The sequence below is a fragment of the Scyliorhinus torazame genome, chromosome 16 (assembly GCF_047496885.1).
Source record: "Scyliorhinus torazame isolate Kashiwa2021f chromosome 16, sScyTor2.1, whole genome shotgun sequence".
NCBI lineage: Eukaryota > Metazoa > Chordata > Chondrichthyes > Carcharhiniformes > Scyliorhinidae > Scyliorhinus > Scyliorhinus torazame.
In genome coordinates, this window is record NC_092722.1 from 172,093,747 (window position 1) to 172,115,568 (window position 21,822).

The 21,822-nt window shown below is 43.9% G+C and overlaps 1 protein-coding gene across 1 annotated transcript in view; it reads right to left on the bottom strand.

Moving 5' to 3' along the window:
- The window catches only part of LOC140393227 (V-type proton ATPase subunit B, brain isoform), a 105,225-nt gene that overhangs the window by 13,311 nt on the left and 70,092 nt on the right, over window positions 1–21,822 (bottom strand). The window contains exons 7-10 of the mRNA XM_072479481.1: window positions 21,108–21,209; window positions 17,417–17,514; window positions 8,416–8,539; window positions 2,915–3,065 (exon numbers count right to left, since the gene is read on the bottom strand). Of these exons, the coding sequence (XP_072335582.1) occupies window positions 2,915–3,065; window positions 8,416–8,539; window positions 17,417–17,514; window positions 21,108–21,209 (475 nt within the window). The remainder of the gene's footprint in view (window positions 1–2,914; window positions 3,066–8,415; window positions 8,540–17,416; window positions 17,515–21,107; window positions 21,210–21,822) is intronic.

Below are 21,822 nucleotides of genomic sequence, written 5' to 3' on the forward strand. Positions count from 1 at the left end.
CACACTCATTTCTTAAAGCTACTCTCACATGACACAAGGAAAATAATTACAACTTCTCTAATTTCTCCACTGAACTGAAGTCTATGACCCTGGTAGCATTCTAGCAAATCTTCTCTACACCTTCTTGAGGCCTTGACATCCTTCATAAGGGATGATGCCAGAATTGAACGAATTGCACCCAAGGACTTACCAGTGAATTATGTAGCACAATTGCCTGTTTTGTACTCTAGGCCTATATTTCTAATGCCCAGGATTCTATCTGATTTTTAAACAGCCATATTGACTTGTCCTGTCATCACTTGGCAAAGGATTAGCAGTGGGTGGTGCAATTGGAAGAAGAAGTACAGTGGAGTATTGTGATAGAAAGGTATCGCTGAAATCAAAAGGAATGGACAGAATAGCTGATCTCCAGATGTGAGGTGAGAGTGAGTGCCTTTGATATCAAGACTGCACTTGACCAAGTGTAGCATTAAGGAGCCAGAGCAAAACTGGAATAAATGGGACTCATATGTAGCACAAAGGAGGATGGTTATGGTTGTTGGAGGTCAGTCGTCTCAGCTCCAGGACCTCACTGCAGGAATTCCTCAGGGGAGTGTTCAAGGTCCAACCATCTTCAGCTGTTTCATCAATGACCTTCCTTCCATCATAATGACAGAAGTTGGGATGTTTGCTGCTAATTGCTCAATGTTCAGCACCATCTGTGACTCCTCAGATACTGAAGCAGTTCATGTCCAAATGCAACAGGACCTGGACAATATCCAGACTTGGGCTGACAAGTGGCAAGTAACAATCGTGCCACACAAGCACCAGGCAATGATCATCTCCAAAAAGAGATAATCTAACCATTGCCCCATGACATTCAATACATTACCGTTACTGAATCTCCCACTATAAACATCTTGGGGGTTACCATTGACCAGAAACTCAACTGGACTAGCTATAAAAATACTGTAGCTAACAAGGGGTCAGAGGCTGGGAATCCTGCAGTGAGTAACTCACCTCCTGACTTCACAAAACCCATCCATCATCTACAAGGCACAAGTCAGGAGTGTGATGGAATACATTCCTCTTGCCTGGATGAGTGCAGCTCCAACAACACCCAAGAAGATTGACACCATCCAGGATAAAGCAGCCCATTTGATTGGCATCCCTTCCACAAAAACATACACTCCTCCACCACTGATGCACTGTGGCAGCCATGCACCATCTCCAAGGTGCACTGCAGGAACTCATCAAGCCTCCTTAGACAGTGTCTTTCACTACCATCTAGAAGGACAAGGACATGGGAACACCAATGCCTGCAGATTCCCCTCCAAGCAACACACAGTCTTGACTTGGAAATATGTTTCCGTACCTTCACTGTTGCTGGGTCAAAATCCTGAACCTTCCTCCCTAACAGCACTGTAGGTGTCCCTACACTATGTGGACTGAAGTGGTTCAAGAAGGTAGCTCACCTTCCCAAGGGCAATTAATGATAGACAATGAATGAAGGCAGCACGGTAGCATTGTGGATAGCACAATTGCTTCACAGCTCCAGGGTCCCAGGTTCGATTCCAGATTGGGTCACTGTCTGTGCAGAGTCTGCACATCCTCCCAGTGTGTGCATGGGTTTCCTCCGGTGGCTCCGGTTTCCTCCCACAGTCCAAAGATGTGCAGGCTAGGTGGATTGGCCATGATAAATTGCCCTTAGTGTCCAAAATTGCCCTTAGTGTTGGGTGGGGTTACTGGGTTATGGGGATAGGGTGGAGGTATGGACCTTGGGTAGGGTGCTCTTTCCAAGAGCCGTTGCAGACTCGATGGGTCGAATGGCCTCCTTCTGCACTGTAAATTCTATGATAATCTATGATGGCCTAACTAGCAAAGCCCACATTCCTTGAATTAATTTTTAAAAACCTACAAGACGGTTGAGGGACCAGTCTTGCTATATATATTGCAGAGGCTTTGGTAACATCAAGAGGAGGAGCAATGATTGAAAAGTGATGCAGATGCTGTTATGGATGCGTGGAAAGGACAAAATCAGGAACCAGAGTATGAGTAGAGGGCCCGGGGGGGGGGGGGGGGGGGGGGGGGGGAAGTGAAGATAGATAGGGAGAGGAAGTGGATATAGGTTGGGTGCTCTTTCAGAGGGCCGGTGCAGACTCAATGGGCCAAATGGCCTCCTTCTTCACTCTAGGTATTCTATGGTTATATGGTTCATCAAAGCAAGTAACCGAAAAGAGAATGCATTGGTAGTCATTTGTGTTCCTGAGAGGAATGATGGAGATGGGACAGCCAGAAGGAGTTGCAGTGGTGAGGCAGTAGGATTGGAAGAGGAATGGGTGACAGACAAGAGATGGAGAAGGTTAATCGGCCAGCATTGTGGCAACTCCAAATAAAATGGAATCAGCAGAAAGATGATTAAGTTGGCCTGCCACTTTTAAAATTGTATGTGTAAACCACAGAATTCCTACAGTACAGAAGGAGGCCATTCAGCCCATCGAGTCTGCATCTACACTCTGAAAGGGCACCCAACATAGGGTGAGGGAGTGGACCTATCCCCATAACACACAGCTTTGGACACTATGGAGTAATTTAGCATGGCCAATGCACCTAACCTGCACACCTTTGGACTGTGGGAGAAAACTGGAGCACCCGGAAGAAACCCACGCAGACACAGGGAGAACGTGCAAATTCCACAGTCACCCAAGGCCAGAATCAAACCTGGGTCCTCGGCACTGTGAGGCAGCAGTGCTAACCACTGTGCTACCGTGCCACCCACTAAACAGAGTTCTCTTTTCCTGCATTTACTTTAGTATTACATCAAATAGTTTATATTGCTTCTTCACTGCATCGCTTTATACTTCTCTGCTTTAAAAGTGTGTTTGCTATTTTTCACTCTTACTTTTATAGATCAAAATACATCCATTTTGCTCACCATCATTAGGCATAGTAAGGATTGGAATCTGCGTGATGGACCCATTTCTGCCCTCAACCCGTCCAGCTCGTTCATAGATGGTAGCCAGATCTGTATACATATAACCAGGGAAACCTCGACGGCCAGGTACTTCTTCGCGAGCTGCTGAAACCTTAGAGGTAAAAGATAAGCTACTTGTTAATGTTTTTTTTAAAAACACCAAATATGAGTTTGCAGAACCACTTCAAGTTGCTGCTTGGTTCCATTAATATCCATTGTATAAACAAAAGGAACAAACAATTAAACTCTTTATTCTGTGATGTGGAGATGGCGGCGTTGGACTGGGATGGGCACAGTAAGAAGTCTTACACAAGGTTAAAGTCCAAAAGGTTCTTACTAGCTTTCGGAGCGCAGCTCCTTCATCAGGTGAAGGAGCTGCCTACTTATCAAATATAGACGACAAAGAAATATACATGTTCAGGCCTTATTACTATGTCTACAATCATTATTTACATTTTTTTTTACGAGAACAAGACCACAATTCCTCACATGGTTCAATTCAGGCTGATCGTCTGAAGGGAGGTAGGAATTTGGCATTAACATTCAATTTGACAAATTCCTGTCCCATTTTGTTTCCTCTCACATATCTATATGCATAGCAACCTGCATGTGGGGTGCCCGTGTTTGAATCCCTATAATAAGGTTTCTGGCCCTGCCACAGTACCAGACCAGGTCTTAAAGTCAAAATTACATGTTACAAAGCTAAACTAGCCCCTTCATCCTTCTCAGCCGGTCTGCAGTCTTCGAACGTTGATCACAGCATCCTCCTCCAACACGCTGCACCTTGTTCAGTTGGATGGCACTGCACTTCACTGGTTCCATTCTCATCTATCTAATCATAGCTTGAGAATCGATTGAAATGGCATTCATCACACTCCTGCAGTTACATCTGATGCGCCCGCCGCCCCCCCCCCCCCAAATAATCTACTCTTGGTCCCCACCTACTTCCGTGAAGAAAATGTTATATTTTAAATACTTTTGGAGTCTACTGTGGTATTCTATGAAGCAGGCTTTTGGAGGCTATTTATGTGTGACTGTGTGTATGACTGTGTGTGACTAATTTAATTAAACTTAGCACATCAAAGGGGCTAGTGTGAAAGGCAGGCGGGCATTTGACATATAAAATGGCCAAATTGAATTATCTACAAGAAAACACAACATGGGTTTGTGTTTACAACCCATTTGCATTTGGAGATAAAGAAGGTTTGTTGTGTTCAGTTGTTAAATTCCAAAGGGAAGTTAAAAGGGTTTACAACTTGGAAGAGATCATAAACAAATAAGGCAAGCTCATTAAATTTTATTTTACTCAAAAGTGATGGCCATAAGGAGAACATGCAAGATTTTTATATTCTGGGAAAGGTACATTTCAAAGAAGGATAAGGACAATGGGAAAAGATGAAAGAAAATCAATTAAAAATATGTTGGGAACGGTGTTGGGAGTGGTCATGCAAGACTTCCTGGAGCATTATGCTGGGACAGAACTGTGACTGATGAAAATGAACAGTGTTCAGTTAACCCAGAAAAGCTTCTGTTTTTCCAGAAAGCAGGATTTTGTTTTAAAGTTCTTTGGAATTTGCACAGCAGAGTGGAAGAGGAAGAGAAGCCCGGTGACATACCTTCCCTACCTGTTGGGTTTTCTCATAGATTAAGTATCTGCAAGGGACTGTTGCCTAAAGGGGTGTTTATTTGTGAGTCTAACCAAATAGAAATCTTTTGACGGGAATGTTCTGTAAGTTTTTATTCTATAAATAAATATTTTAATTTAATATTTAAAACCTCCAGACGTGTTACTGGAATTTGTGGCTCTTAACTTCAGTAGAAGTATCTATGCATGGTAAAAATACAAACAGAAAAATGTTGCGACAGCTTGCAAAGTTTCCTTTTGGGATTTAGTCTGCACAGAACTTGCCAACTGTCATTTACATGCTGCCACTCAGCAACATCTGAAAACACAGTATTGTCACATATATGCTGACAACGCCAAGCTCTACCTCACCAACACCTCTCTTGATTTCTGCACTGTTACTAAAGTATTAGATTGCTTATTCAACATCCAGTACTGTATCAGCAGAAATTTCTTTCAATTAAATATTGGGAAATCTGAAACCATTATTTTCAGCCCATTCTCCAAACTCTGTTCTCAAACTACCAATCCCATCCCTCGCCCTAGCAACTGTCTAAGACGAAGCCAGACCATTTGCAACTTTGGTATCATATTTGACCTCGAGATGTTTTTCCACATCATCACTAGGACCGCCTACTTCTACCTGCATATCAATGCCAAACATCACTGCGTCTCAGCTTATCAGCTGCTGAAATCCTCACCCATACTTTGTTACCTCTACATTTGACTATTGTAATACACTCCTGGCCAGTTTCCCACATTTCACCCTCATCCAAAACTCTGATACCTGTGTCCTTACTTGCACCAAGTTCCATTTACACATCAGCCTTGTGCATGCTGACCTACAGAGGCTCCCGGTTAAGCAATGTCTTGATTTTAAAATTCTCATTCTTGTTTTCAAATTCCTCCATGGCCTTGCCCTTCCTCTCACTATAATCTCCTCCGTCTGAAAGATACAGGCCTCGAGCATCCCGATTTTAATGATTCCACCATTGGTGGCTGTGCCTTCAGCAGCACGAGTTTGATGGTTTCCCTCTACCTCTTTCCTCCTTTGAGACCCCATAAAACTTACCTGCTTGACCAAAGTTTTTAATCACCTGCCCTTGTATCTTATGTGGCTCGGTGTTAAGTTTTGTTTTATAATTCAATGCGCAGCACCTAGGAACATTTCATTATATTAAAGGCACTATACAAGTACAATTTGTTATCCTGGTTTTGGTGTCTGGAGAGATTCACAGGTTCCCTCATAATTCTATCCAGAAGAATTCTGTTACCTAGGTGTCACTCCCAGCGCTGGGGAAGGCACACCTGTTGTAACTTTACAGGTGTAGGTTATGGGGCCAGAATTATTAAAATCGACCCATCTCCAGGATTTTGAGTAGTCATTGTCCTCAGGAGCTGGAACTCTTGTCCTGCACATTTCTGGTAGTAGAATACTGTACCAGCAATCTCGGGCTCCATGTGGATACTCTGGTTACTACCAGTATTAAAATGGGTGAGTTTAAGCCGAGTGAATTGTTTGACATTCCGTTCTGTAAACATTTATATCTACCCCTCTACCATAAAATATATTCTAAAATGGGTAAAAAATATTGGCTTGGCTCAAGTAGTAGAATTTTCCCTTCTGAATCAGACGCTTTAGGGTTTAAGACCACTCCAGGACTTTGGTGGGATTTACTGACCAATCTGCCACATGGTTTTCGGGGCAGTGGAGGCCTGCCAGTGGGATTTACTGACCCCGCTGTTGTCAATGGGATTTCCCGGGGACTGCACCCTTGTCGACAGGAAACCCATGCGCTGGCATGGGACTGGAATATCCCAACGGAGTGAGCAACTGATAGATCGCGCACCGTAGAAACACAGCAATGTTTCAGTTTAGCACTGAGGATGTATTGCATTGTCATAGAACCATAGAATTTGTATAGTGCAGGAGGCCACTTGGTCCATCAGGTCTATAGGTGCTGCAATTTACATGAGACTGTCTGTTTATCTGTTCATTTCAGGACAAAGTAGCTTTCCTGGGTGCAGCGGAGCGAGGAGGTTTCCTGGTGTCCTAGCCAAGTTTCCGCCCTTAGCCATTATCACATAATCGATAAATAAGCTGCTTGAATAAAACAATCTACATTTAGAGGCATAAAATAATTATGAATATAGTTAAAATAGTTAATTCAGTATGAAGTTCCATATAATAGTAGTGGACATCACATAGCATGGCATAGATTCCAATATACACCCTCCCTGACATTAGGCAATGCTCATAGATTCAAACTCTTGTTCAAGGTGAACACTTAAGTGTGCTTATCCAAGGCGCCGCCACCTAGTTCTTTTATCCAATTACACAACCTTGTGTCAAACAGCAAAATAAAACAAATCTTGCAATTAAAAATTGAGTAAAACTGAAAATTAAAATTATTTTCATAATCGACAAATTCTTAATATAATTTCTTTATTTTTCAGAGCTGGAGTTATTACACTTATTATGTTGTGACATAGGAGTAATTCCAATTTTTAATCATTAAACAAAAACTCCAAAATTTGACCAAATGCATATGTTGTAACCAAGTCAGACTGCAAGGAGGTCACGACTGATTAGCAGGAAAACAGGCCCTTCTCCCGCCCCCCACCCCCAACCCACAGTTAGGTATACATTTAAAACCAAATTTTGAACACGTCTTCAAAATAATGGTTCAATGGACACAGGGGAAAATGAACATTTACTACAGAAAACTAAAATTAATTAAATAGCAAAATACAGATAAAAAGAATCACAATGCATGCCCAACTTGTCTATGTCAAAAAAAGTAGTTATGCAAAATCATGTTATTCTAAAAGCAAAGATGTAGTTAACCAAAAACTATTGAAAAGAATGCTCTAAATCAAGGCCAGTGCTTTTTCAAAGTTTTGTTAGTATTATTTAGTTTGAGCAATAGATGCGACCTCACCTCCAGACAAAAGCAGCAACATTCATGTCATGTCCACAGTCATTAGTAAATAAAGGAAACATCTCCCTATCTGAACAAAACCATGCTTTCCCTGGAATTACTCTTTCAACCTTGGTAACAGAGTTCCACACCAAAATTGCTTTTAAAAATACAATGGATTTATTCAACAAAAGGCTAAAGAGCAAATACATCTAACATAACACAATAAACTACACGCAATAAACTACACGCAATCTCCATTTAGATATTACCATTAAATAAGAACTCCAAACATTAAGTGAATTTTGTCCATTATTGGGAAGAGAATATGCCATCAAAAAATTATATTCCATCATGAATGTGATAAGTACTTTTCAGTCACATTTTCAAGGACTATGATCTGAACTCAACTTCAAGTTAATAAATACCTACAATGGGTTTTTAAACTGGGTTCTCATGCTTTATGTGGGACAACAAAATTTTGGTTAGGCCACAGCTGTGTGCGTATTTCTGGTTGCCTCAAATATATAAAATGGTGCATAAAATGACGTGGGATTCAGTACTATATTGATACCCTGGAGCCCTGTTTAGTTACCTCCGGGGAATATCGGCCAGTGAGAGATCTTTATCATCATTGAAAATGTATTTGCGGTTCTATTTGGAGATTGAGTCGGTTGATAAAGAACAGGGCAAGCTATGCAGATTCTAGAGGGAACAAATTTGATCTTGGTTTTTCCTCATTCCATTCCTCCTCGGTCCCCTAATCTGCATTCTCCTAACCTACATTATGGACCGTTTCACTCACTCAGCAAACCTTTACATTAGATCAAACCATAATTAGTACTTTCCCTACCATGGAACATTTTACATATGTTTTCCTTTATACAAGATGAACATTCAGGGGAAAATGTACATACCTCTCTCAAAGCCTCAGCATAAGAGCTCATGTCTGTTAAAATAACCAACACATGCTTTTCACATTGATAGGCCAGATATTCTGCAGACGTCAGTGCAAGACGAGGTGTAATAATACGTTCAATGCTGTTGAAAGAGACAGCTATCCGTCAGTATTCAGTCTTAATACTAGTCTTAGAACGTGAACTTTTCAGTATTAGCCTTATATCTACATAATATTTCTGTTGTGTAACATGAGAATGGGAGTAGCCCATTGAGCCTGTTTCGCCATATGATGAGGTCATGGCTGCTATGTGGCTTGGCTGAAAATCCCCTAATATCTTTGGTTAACAAAAATCTATCATTCAGAGTTTTAAAATCAACAATTTTTTTAAAACGCCTGTTGCCAACTGTGGTGGAGTTCCAAACTTCTGCCACTCCTTGTGTGTAAAAATATTTCCGCATTTCACTCCTGAAAACTGTACCAGTTGACATCCTCATAGCAAACCAATTTGAAATTCTGTTCATTGTAATCACTATTTAAAATGCTGATCAAGTCAAAAAGTCTTCATGTTGACAAAAGATATCTGGTTCAGCTACATGATTATTGGCTGTCAGATTTTAAGATTTGTATATCAGCCCACCTTTAATTGTAATTCTGTATTTGCATTGTATCTAATTTGATTTTTTTAAAATGTTCTGCAGTAATCCTAGAGATCATAGAATCATACAACATAGAAGTAGGATGTTTAGTCCTTCATGGCCGTTCTTTGAAAAAGCTGTCCAATGAAATCCAACAACCCATCTCCACGACATTGCAGATTAGTTCTCTTCTCAAACAGGTCCTATGTTCCTATGGATTCTGATTCCACTAATAATAATCTTTACAATAATAATCTTTATTATTGTCACAAGTAGGCTTACATTAACACTGCAGTGAAGTTACTGTGAAAATCCCCTAGTCGCCACATTCCGCCACCTGTTCGGGTACACCGAGGGAGAATTCAGAATGTCCAAATTACCTAACAGCACATCTTTCGGGACTTGTGGGAGGAAACTGGAGCACCCGGAGGAAACCCACACAGACATGGGGAGAACGTGCAGACTCCGCACAGACAGTGACCCAAGCTGGGAATCGAACCTGGGACCCTGGCGCTGTGAAGCAACAGTGCTAACCACTGTGCTACCGTGCCACCGATGATCCTTTCAGGGTACAGCGTTCCAGATCATAGGCCATGTTTTCCTCAATCTTCTTTCTAACAAGAAGGCTGAAGATTCCCCTCGTACATTTGTGTGGTCGAGAATAAGTCACGCTTAGCAAAAAATTCAAAATAAATTTCAGTGGAGGAAGGTGCCATTCTGTCCTTTAATGTATGCTTCTTCGCAGAGACATCTCCAGTACATTAATATCCTTTGGGAAGCATGGTACAGCTGAACTATTAGAATGTGGTCATACCAATAAGTTATGCATTTAGACAGAGTAAATACAGCACAGGTGGCCACCCATTCATTTGTAGATTAATCCAGTCAGTTCCATTCACCCCACTGCGTCCCTGTAGTCCTGCAAGTTTATATCCTTCAAGTTCCAATCCAATCATTGAACATCTCCACTTCCACCACCCTCACAAGAGCACGTTCCAGGTTATCACTTGGTGTTAGAAAATTCCCCCAAACTATAAATCTGAAACCCCTAGTCTATGTCTAGCTAATGGGGACAGCATTAGGGTTAGGGTTAGCATTTTTGTCCGTCTTATCTAAGCCTGTCATAACTTTATTCACCTCGGTCAAATCTTCCCTCAATATCTATTATGACAAAACGTTCTTCAGATACTAGCAATATTGATAGTACGCATTGCATATTAATAACCATTATTTTTCCCTTTTCACTAATTGGGCTCGCTTTTCTATTTGTTGGGTTTTTAATTTTTTCAAACCAGTTATCACTGGTTCGAGCCTATAAACTTATGGTTTGTGTAACAATATTAATCATCCTGAAGAGGACATTTTTGGCTAGAATGTGGTGCAGAATAAGGCCAATAACATGGACTCAATTCCTGTACCCAGAGGTAATTCTTGGGCCTGCCTCCTCACCTTGGCCCATAGTGATATCACAGTTTGAGCAGCATTAACAACTCTTTAAATAAACTTTATTGAGGTATTTTTGGTACGGTGACAACAACAAAATAAACAATGTACATGAAACTATAAACATGATGCAAAAGCCGTCTCCCTTCCTCACAGGTCCCAGATGATGAAGATTCACGCGCAAGGAACAGCACTTTTATTTAGAGTCGCCTGAGGACGCGCTGGACTTCGCGAAAAGGAAAGGACTGGTGGTGGACTGAGAACTTTTCTTTGCTGCAACGTTCATGTTTTCTTTTGGTTTTTCTGTTCTTTTTTTAAAAAGTTTCTTGTCTTTTGTTTTGTGGAAGCTGTTTGTAATGCCTTTTGCATTGATTTGGGACCAGCGGTAGAGCTGAGTGAGTTAAGGTTTTCATTTGCACTGTTGGGGGATGGAGGTGTGCTAGTTTAGATCTTGGTGTGTTTCTTTCGGGCAATTGTGGGGGGATTGTTTGATGTTGGAGTATGTTTGCATGAGCGAGGGGGGAACTATCCGGTGCAGTGTGTGTGTGGGGGGGGGGGGGGGGGGGGGGTGCGCATATGTTCGCTTTATTAAAGGGTTTGGGTTAGAGTGTTGTTACCGGGGGGGGGGGGGGGGGGGGGGGGGGGTAAATGTTCTGCCGACGAGGGAGGGACTTGGACCAAGGGACAGAGAGGAAGTTGGGGGCGGAGGCTGCCTGGGGGCAGGCTGGTGGAGGCGCGGAGCATGGGCTGAGGTGGGCCCAAAAAAGAGGATGGCTGATCTGCGAAGGGGGGTGGGGGAGGGCAATGAGCCCCTCAACTAGGCTGATCACCTGGAATGTTCGAGGGTTAAATGGGCCCGTCAAGAGGGCACGTGTCATCGCGCATCTGAAGGAACTGAAGGCGGACATGGTAATGTTGCAGGAGACGCGCCTTAGAGTAACTGACCACATTAGATTGAGGAAAGGCTAGGTCAGTCAGGTCTTTCACTCGGGACTAGACTCAAAGGCTAGAGGGGGGTCACGATCCTGATCAATGAGAGGGTGGTGTTTGAGGTGAGTAAATAGTCTCAGATGTGGGAGGTCAGTACATTATGGTCAGTGGGAAACTGGAGGGGGTGCAGGTGGTATTAGTAAATGTGTACGCGCCAAATTGGGATGACATGGAGTTTATAAAGAGGATGCTGGGGAAACCGGACCTGGACTCGCACAGGTTGGTCATGGGAGGGGACTTCAACACAGTTATTGACCCTGGCTTGGACCGGTCAAGCTCAAAAACGGGCAGGGTGCCAGCAATGGCAAAGGAACTAAAAGGGTTCATGGAGCAGATTGGGGGGGTGGATCCATAGAGATTTGGGCAGCCGAGGATGAAGGAGTTGTCCTTTTACTCACACGTGCATAATGTGTACTCCGGAATTGATTTCTTTATTTGAGTAGGGCCTTATTGGCAGGGGTGGTGGACACGGGGTACTCGGCGATCACAATCTCAAACCATGCTCCACACTGGGTTGACCTGCAGGTTAGTAAAGACAGTAACCAGCGCCCGCACTGGAGGTTAGATGTGGGACGTTTGGCTGACGAAGGGGTGTGCGAGCGGCTGAGGAAACGTATTCAGAACTACCTGCAGGTCAACGACACAGGGGAAATTTCAGCAGCGGTGGTCTGTGAAGCACTGAAGGCGGTGGTCAAAGGGGAGCTGATCTCGATACGGGCCCATAGGGAGAAGGTGGACAGGGCAGAGACGGACTGACTGGTAAAGGAGATACTACAGATCGATAGGAGGTATGCGGAGATCCCAGAGGCAGGGCTTTTAAGGGAATGGCGGAGGCTACAGGCGGAGTTCGGCTTGTTAACCACAGGGAGGGCGGTGGAGCAGCTGAGAAAGGCGAGGGGGGCAATCTATGAGTATGGACAGGAGGCCAGCAGAATGCTTGCACAGCAGCTTAGAAAGAGGGAGGCAGCCAGGGAGATAGGGAAAGTAAATGACGGAGAACCTGGTTGGAGATTCAGCAGGGGTGAATAAGGCGTTTAGGGATTTCTACAGTAGGTTGTATAGGTCGGAACCCCCTACGGGGCCAGAGGCGATGAGGCACTTCTTGGAGGGGCTGAATTTCCCAGAGGTGGATGGGGAGCTGGTAGAAGGGCTGGGGGCCCCGATTGGGTTGGAAGAGATAGTGGAGGGTCTGAAGGCCATGCAGTCAGGTAAAGCCCTGGGGCCAGACGGGCACCCAGTGGAGTTTTATAAAACGTTCTCTGGGATATTGGGGCCGGTGTTGATGAGGATGTTCAATGAGGTCAGGGAAAGAGGGGTGCTGCCCCCGACGATGTCACAGGCCACGATTTTGCTGATTCTGAAGCGGGACAAGAACCCAAAGCTGTGTGGGTCCTACAGGCCGATATCCCTGTTGAATGTGGATGCCAAATTGCTGGCCAAAATATTGTCCTCCAGGATTGAGGATTGTGTTCCGGACGTTATTGGGGGGGACCAGACGGGGTTTGTTAAGGGTAGGCTGTTGGTGGCCAATGTAAGAAGGTTGTTAAACGTGATCATGATGCCCAGGGAAGGTAGGGAGGTGGAGGTAGTGATCGCAATGGATGCAGAAAAGGCTTCTGATCGGGTAGAATGGGATTATCTGTGGGAGGTACTGGGACGGTTTGGATTTGGGCGGGGCTTTATTGACTGGGTCAGGTGGCTGTATCAGGCTCCGGTGGCAAGCGTACGGATGAATAGGACAGCATCGGACTATTTTAGACTGCACCGGGGGACGAGACAGGGATGCCCCCTCTCCCCATTGTTGTTCGCGCTAGCTATAGAGCCGTTGGCGATTGCTCGGAGAGCCTCAAGAGGCTGGTCCGGGGGCGGGTGGAGCACAGAGTCTCGCTCTATGCAGACGACCTGCTTCTGTGTGTATCGGACCCAATAGAGGGGATGGAAGAAATTGTGAGGATTCTTGATGAATTTGGTCGGCTTTCGGGGTATAAGCTAAGTATGGGGAAAAGTGAGACGTTTGCTGTCCAGGCAAGGGGACAGGAGAGGCGATTGGGGAAGCAGCCGTTAAGATTAGTAGGGGGAAGCTTTAGGTACCTAGGCATTCAAGTGGTGCGGGAATGGGACCGGCTGTATAAATTAAATCTGGCCCGACTAGTAGACCAAATGAAGGACGATTTCCGAAGGTGGAATGTGCTGCAGTTGTCATTAGCAGGGAGGTGCAGACGGTGAAGATGACGGTCCTCCCAAGGTTCCTGTTCGTGTTTCAATGTCTCCCCATTTTTATTCCGCGGTCCTTTTTTGAACGGGTCAACAAAGTGATCACTGGCTTCGTTTGGCGGGCAAGACCCCGCGAGTAAGGAAGGTAATGCTTGAGCGGAGTCGGGGAGAGGGCGGGCAGGAGCTGCCAAATTTTAGTAACTATTACTGGGCGGCGAATATAGCCATGATCAGGAAGTGGGTGGTGGGGGAGGGATCGGCATGGGAGCGTATGGAGGTGGCTTCATGCAAGGGCACCAGTAAGGGGGTGTTGGTAACTGCGCCTCTGCCGTTCCCACTGGCACGGTACTCCACCAGCCCCGTGGTGGTGGCGGCGCTGAGAGTCTGGGGCAATGGAGGAGACATGTGGGAGCAGCGGGTGCATCGGTCTGGTCCCCAATCTGTAATAATCACCGGTTTGCCCCGGGAAGTATGGATGGGTGGTTCCGGATATGGCGGAGAGCAGGTTTTGAGAGGATGGGGGGTATGTTTATAGAGGGGAGCTTTCAGAGTATGAGGGCGCTGGAGGAGAAGTTTGGGTTGGCGAGGGGAAACAAATTCAGGTATCTGCAGGTGTGGGACTTCCTACGTAAACAGTTGTCAACCTTCCCGCTCCTACCACTAAAGGGGATTCAGGACAGGGTAGTTTCCAGAGGGTGGGTAGGAGAAGGGAGCATCTCGGACATTTACAAGGAACTTTATGGGGTCAGAGGAGACGGAGACCGAGGAGCTGAAGCGTAAGTTGGGAGGAGGAGCTGGGAGGAGAGATGGAGGATAGTCTATGGGCGGACGCGTTGAGTCGAGTCAACGCGTCCGCAACATGTGCCAAGGTCAGCCTGATACAATTCAAGGTTGTTCATCGGGCTCACATGACAGTGGCCCTGATGAGCAGATTCTTTGAGGTAGAAGACAGGTGTGCAAAATGTACGGGAGGGCCAGCGAACCATGTCCACATGTTCTGGACATGTCCGAAGCTCAGGGGATTTTGGCAGGGTGTTTGCAGATGTCATGGCCACAGTGTTAAAAACAAGGGTGGCACTGAGTCCAGAGGTAGCGATTTCCGGGGTGTCGGAAGACCCGGGAATCCAGGAGGAGAAAGAGGCAGACGTTCTGGCCTTTGCTTCCCTGGTAGCCCGGAGACGGATACTGTTAGCTTGGAGGGACTCAAAGCCCCCGAAGTTGGAGACCTGGCTATCGGACATGGCTAGCTTTCTCGGTTTGGAGAAAATCAAGTTTGCCTTGAGGGTCACTGTTGGGGTTCGCCCGGAGGTGGCAACCGTTCGTCGACTTCTTCGCGGAAAATTAATCGTCAGCAGAGGGGGGGGGGTTTGTTTAGCTTAGAGTAGGGGGTTAATAAAGGTGGGACCTGTAAGGGAGGGTGACGGCTTTTGCACTATGTGTATAGTTTCATGTACATTGTTTATTTTGTTGTTGTTACAATACCAAAAATACCTCAATAAAATGTTTATTAAAAAAAACATAAGATTATTTTGAATTAGATAAAAAATAAAATAACTTGAGATAATATGGTTTGACATGACGTAATGGGATAATGGAGTGTTTTATACCAGCGTAAAAGTATACAGCAAATACATAAATGGCCTAACCAATCTAGACATGCACAATCAATCGACTCCTTCAGACAAACAAGTTTCATCTGAGTGTTTCTTGATAGATGGTGAATGGCAGTTTTTATAAAATGTATAATGGAGGAAGATGCATTTGCAAATTACATTCAGCAGTTACTATGTAGCGGGAAGTTGTGCTTGGAGTCAGAGGAGATAGGAGAGGTGCTAAATGAATATTTTTCATCAGTTTTCACACAGGAAAAAGACAGTGATGTCGAGGAGAATACGGAGATTCAGGCTACCAGACGGGAAGGGCTTGAGGTTCATAAGGAGGAGGTGTTAGCAATTCTGGAAAGTGTCAAAATAGATAAGTCCCCTGGGCCGGATGGGATTTATCCTAGGATTCTCTGGGAAGCTAGGGAGGAAATTGCTGAGCCTTTGATCTTTAAGTCATCTTTGTCTACAGGAATAGTGCCAGAAGACAGGAGGATAGCAAATGTTGTCCCCTTGTTCAAGAAGGGGAGTAGAGACAACCCCGGTAACTATAGACCAGTGAGCCTTACTTCTGTTGTGGGCAAAATCTTGGAAAGGTTTATAAGAGATAGGATGTATAATCATCTGCAAAGGAATAATTTGATTACAGATAGTCAACACGGTTTTGTGAAGGGTAGGTCGTGCCTCACAAAACTTATTGAGTTCTTTGAGAAGGTGACCAAACGGGTGGATGAGGGTAAAGCAGTTGATGTGGTGCATATGGATTTCAGTAAACCGTTTGATAAGGTTCCCCACGGTAGGCTACTGCAGAAAATACGGAGGCATGGGATTCAGGGTGATTTAGCAGTTTGGATCAGAAATTGGCTAGCTGGAAGAAGACAAAGGGTGGTGGTTGATGGGAAATGTTCAGACTGGAGTCCAGTTACTAGTGGTGTACCACAAGGATCTGTTTTGGGGCCACTGCTGTTTGCCATTTTTATAAATGACCTGGAGGAGGGCGTAGAAGGATGGGTGAGTAAATTTGCAGATGACACTAAAGTCGGTGGAGTTCTGGACAGTGCAGAAGGATGTTACAGAGGGACATAGATAAGCTGCAGCACTGGGCTGAGAGGATAAAAGTGTGAGGTGATTCACTTTGGAAGGAATAACAGGAAGACAGAGTACTGGGCTAATGGTAAGATTCTTGGCAGTGTGGATGAGCAGAGAGATCTCGGTGTCCATGTACATAGATCCCTGAAAGTTGCCACCCAGGTTGAGAGGGTTGTTAAGAAGGTGTACGGTGTGTTAGCTTTTATTGGTAGAGGGATTGAGTTTCGGAGCCATAAGTTTATGTTGCAGCTGTACAAAACACTGGTGCGGCCGCATTTGGAGTATTGCGTGCAATTCTGGTCGCCGCATTATAGGAAGGACGTGGAAGCATTGGAAAGGGTGCAGAGGAGATTTACCAGAATGTTGCCTGGTATGGAAGGAAGATCTTATGAGGAAAGGCTGAGGGACTTGAGGCTGTTTTCGTTAGAGAGGAGAAGGTTAAGAGGTGACTTAATTGAGGCATACAAGATGACCAGAGGATTGGATAGGGTGGACAGTGAGCGCCTTTTTCCTCGGTTGGTGATGTCTAGCACGAGAGGACATAGCTTTAAATTGAGGGGAGATAGATATAAGACAGATGTCAGAGGTAGGTTCTTTACTCAGAAAGTAGTACGGGCGTGGAATGCCCTGCCTGCAACAGTAGTGGACTCGCCAACACTAAGGGCATTCACATGGTCATTGGATAGACGTATGGACGATAAGAGAATAGTGTAGACGGGCTTTAGAGTGGTTTCACAGGTCGGCGCAACATCGAGGGCTGAAGGGCATGTACTGCGCTGTAATGTTCTATGTTCTAAATAAAATGGCAAGGAAAATATTTATCTTTTGCAAAATAATAGTTTTTTGTTAGTCAAGATCGGTATGCCTGATGGCATTGTACATTTTCCTTGAAAGTGTGTTTATTTACTGGTTGTTGCACCCGTCGTCTTTCAAATATGTGCTATTTTCATGAATTACAGAATCCTGTTTAATTTCACACTCTTTTGGTTTAACTGCTGCAAGAGGGCAAAACTCACTTCCTGATCTGTTATACTGAGGTACTTACGTTGGATCATTTGCAAGATTCAAAAAGAGACAGACGTTGTCCATTGATCCATTTTCTTCAAAATCGGACTTGAAGAATCTTGCAGTTTCCATATTAACCTGTTGTATAAAATGCAAGTGATCAAAAGAGAGCCCATTTGGTTACCCTTAGATTAATCATAAATAAATCTAATATATTGCTCAAAACCAGTAGATAAAACATGTAGCCACTAAAAATGTAAAAGGAATTGGGGCAGCACGGTAGCATTGTGGATAGCACAATTGCTTCACAGCTCCAGGGTCCCAGGTTCGATTCTGGCTTGGGTCACTGTGCGGAGTCTGCACATCCTCCCAGTGTGTGCGTGGGTTTCCTCCGGGTGCTCCGGTTTCCTCCCACAGTCCAAAGATGTGCAGGTTAGGTGGATTGGCCATGATAAATTGCCCTTAGTGTCCAAAATTGCCCTTCGTGTTGGGTGGGGTTACTGGGTTATGGGGATAGGGTGGAGGTGTTGACCTTGGGTAGGGTGCTCTTTCCAAGAGCCGGTGCAGACTCGATGGGCCAAATGGCCTCCTTCTGCACTGTAAATTCAATGATAATCTATGATAATTGAATAAAGATTCACAGCATAGCAGGGTATTTGAAGTGGCCAACAAGTTTCAGACCCTGGTGATAATGTCAGAGAATCATTAAACTCGAGGGGAAAGGGTAAGGAATTGAGAAGGATACCTGGAACATGGCACAAAAATTGAAATAAGTACGAAAATTACAGACTTCTAAACACAATCAGATAAGTATGTTGAAAGACATTCTAGAGAATAAATGAAGCAAGCAGAGAAATATAAAAGGAGGGAGGGAGGCGAGTGGCATTTGACAAGAATGTGCGACTTGAAAGACATGAAGACTTTTATATAATGCCCTTTGTGGCTTGTTTCAAAGCACTTCACATATAATGAATTACTTGTAACATTTAGTGACTTATGTAGGTGAATACAGTTGCTACTTTTTGCCCTGCAAAACCCCGTAACATGAATGACATGTTAATCATCGAATCATAGAAAGGTTACAGCACAAAAGGATGCCATTCAGCCCATACTGTCCATGCCAGCCCAAGGACACCCAGGTACCCTTTCTAATCCCACCTTCCTGCACCCAGTCCATAGCCCTGCAGCTTGCGGTATTTAAGGTGCAGGTCCAGGTACTTCTTAAAAGATTTTAGGGTCTCTGCCTCCACCACCAACTCAGGCAGCAGATTCCAGACACCCGCTACCCTCTTCGTTAAAAAGTTCTTCCTCATGTTCCCTCCACACATACTGCCTCTTATCTTGAATACATGTTCCCTGGTTCTAGAATTCTCCACCAAGGGAAACTATTTGATCCTGTCTACCCCTCATAATTTTGTACATCTCAATTAAGTCACCCCTCAGCCTTCTTTGTTCCAAGGAAAATAACCCAACATATCGAACCTCTCCTCGTAGCTACATCTTTCTAGCCCAGGCAACATTCTTGAAACCCTCCTCTGTATTCTCTTCACAGCTATTATGTCCTTCAGATGTGAGTTGAGGAAACAACGTTGACCAAGACACTGGGAGAACACCCTGCACTCTGAACAGTGCCATTGGATCCTTAATCTACACCTGATCTAATAGTACTCGCAGGCAGAGGCTCAGTTCAGCAACACATCCAAAGGACTACACTTCCGGTAATGTATTATTCCCAGTTCGGTGTTTGAAAAGTACTCTTAGATGACTAAATTGTGGTTTGAACCCACAGATTTGGGTCGTGAGAATATTAACAAATTACCTGAACTGACACATGGGGAAATTTAGATACTTTCATTTTTGTCAGGCTTTATGACAGTGCAAATCAGAAGACGTTGCAAACAGAAAAGTGAAAGGCTTGAAATGGAGAAAGGGGATTTATGAAGTGGACCACAAATGGCGGAATGAGAGGATCAAAGGATTGTAGTGCACAGAGCCTTGTTACTAAATAGGAGTAATTAATATGTTGTATGACAAATCATATGAATCTTTGCCATATTTTTATCACTAAGATATGTAAAAGTAGGTTTATATTGATTGTAAACACAGATTGTATTAGCAAGTTATCCACAAGAGACAAAAATGAAGCAATTCTCTCCCCCAAGATGCAGCACAGTCGTACACATCTTCTGTGCAGAATGTATTAAAAGGAAGCTATGCAATCAAGAACTTGGGTATCCCAGTTCATTTGATACTGTGATTTTTAGCCCAAGACTTACATATTTGTATTGGTCCAAGTTACAGAAGAACTCTAATGCTACACCAATAAAATTCTGCTCTCATGAGTAACACACCATTTAATGTACCTCATTCATACCTGTACCTGGATTACAAAAGGTTTTTTCGCTGTTTCTGGATGTGCAGAATGCCTACATCCTTAAACATGTGACCTTTTGTTCTTTCATCCAGAAATATATTGCAGTATTTCAGAATTAGATGTGTTCCTCCTCAACATACCTAATATCTTTCATGCAAAAGTGTGATTTTAAATCAGTTTAAGCAGAAATTGTGGGTGTGGAAATAGGGCCACGTATTTCTTATAGCACAAAAGATCTGACAGTCAGTCAAAAAACTGTAAGTCTGCCAATTTTCAAAGGCAGGAATTTCATATCAGTTGTTGAATTTAGTTCAAAAGAATAAGCCAAACAATTCTGCTTCCAGGTAGGTTTAAAAAACATTCAATCAAGTATCAAGAAAATTATTTCCTAAAGCTTTTCCTGAGGCACATTGATAGCACATTTAATCATTGCTTATTCATAGATAGCACCATTCGCAGATGGTGCTGGGCTCATTAAAATGTTTATATTCATTAAAACAGGGTAAACTATGGCCCAAGTAGATTTGTTATCAGGACCCTGCGGAAGTCCTTAAGCATGGACATGCATGGGAATTACTCAGGAGGTTTAAACTTCCGATGGGTGTTCTCTCTGTTGCCCGGGGCCCTGCACGAAGGTCTCTGACCCTTAGCCTTGGTCAGAGACCTCAGCTGGACCTGCATGAATTACCTCGATAGTTTTATCAGAAATATCAGACAATTACCCCACAATAACCCCTCCCAACCACCGGACTATGCCCCAACCCTTTCACTACCACTTGTACACCCACACTCATTCATTTATTCACTCAAAGACTGAACCTTAAATACTTAGCAGAATGTAGAATTTACTTCCATAAAAAGGGGATGTCATCCACTACCAAGTGACTGTAATCCGCTTGGAGTTAGAAAGGAGACGGTGGGCTCCCTGCCTTTCCCCATCCCGGATGGGTTCAGCTCGATGGAGAAATTATCCCGGCTTTAAGTTATCCTATCACTCCCAGCCCAGGATCGAAAATCCGGAATGTTCCCATATCCGGTACATATCTGGTCCCCAGTTTCCTGGATACGGAATCTGGTACCTGTCACCCCATTTAGCTACATCACTGCATATTGATTATCACTCTTGCCATCTATTCTGGTTAGTTTAGCAGGATTCAAGATGAGGTAAACCAAATCACTCCCTGCACATGATAATCTACTGACCGTTAGTGAATAGGCAATTGTGGACGACCAACAACTGCAACCTTGGGAACTGTATCCGCCACTTTACACTCTCATCATTAATGGCAACACAATTAATTGGTGAACCAATTAACAGGATCTACACAGCCTTAACCCCCTTTTCTCATTCACTTACACCCATAGCAGCAAACACAATGGCAAAATTCTCTGAACTGTAGTCCATGACATCTTTGGATTTTTTAACAAGGCCAGCTTGACGGCAGATCTGGGCAGCAATCTGGAAAACAATTCAGATATTTTAGGAGATTTATTTACCAGAGACAGTGTTCTTCATGCACCCATTACCCCACAAAACCATTTATTTTTTTAAATTAGTGAATGAGAAACTTTGCAGTTGTTTCCATCCTTCATTTTTTGTGCTTCAAATTGAGTGAAACAACCTTCCGTAAAACCTTCTCTACCTTAAAGACACACACCCATTAGCTATGTAGGTTAAGTGGGGTTACTGGGATAGAGTGGAGTCATGGGCTTAAAGTAGGACGCTCCTTCCAAGGCCAGTGCAGACTCGAATGGCCTCCTCTGCACTGATAATTCTATGATTCTATGGCGTTTAGTGCTTTAGGCAGAGCAAATTCCTGTTCAAGCATAGGCCGCAGAATTTACTCACAACCTTTAGTCATGATCAAAGCCAACACAAAAAAGATGAAAGTGAATTAAAACAAAACTTTCATTTTTTCTAAATTTATCGAGCACAAAGTGGTTTGATTTATAGGGGCCAAAAAGACAAATTTGCCTATTAGTCACTTGTTGCATAGAACCTTAGTATTGCTGAAAAAAAAGAGACACGATATCGAAGGTTTTCATCTTACGTTCATTAGGACAGATTCAAG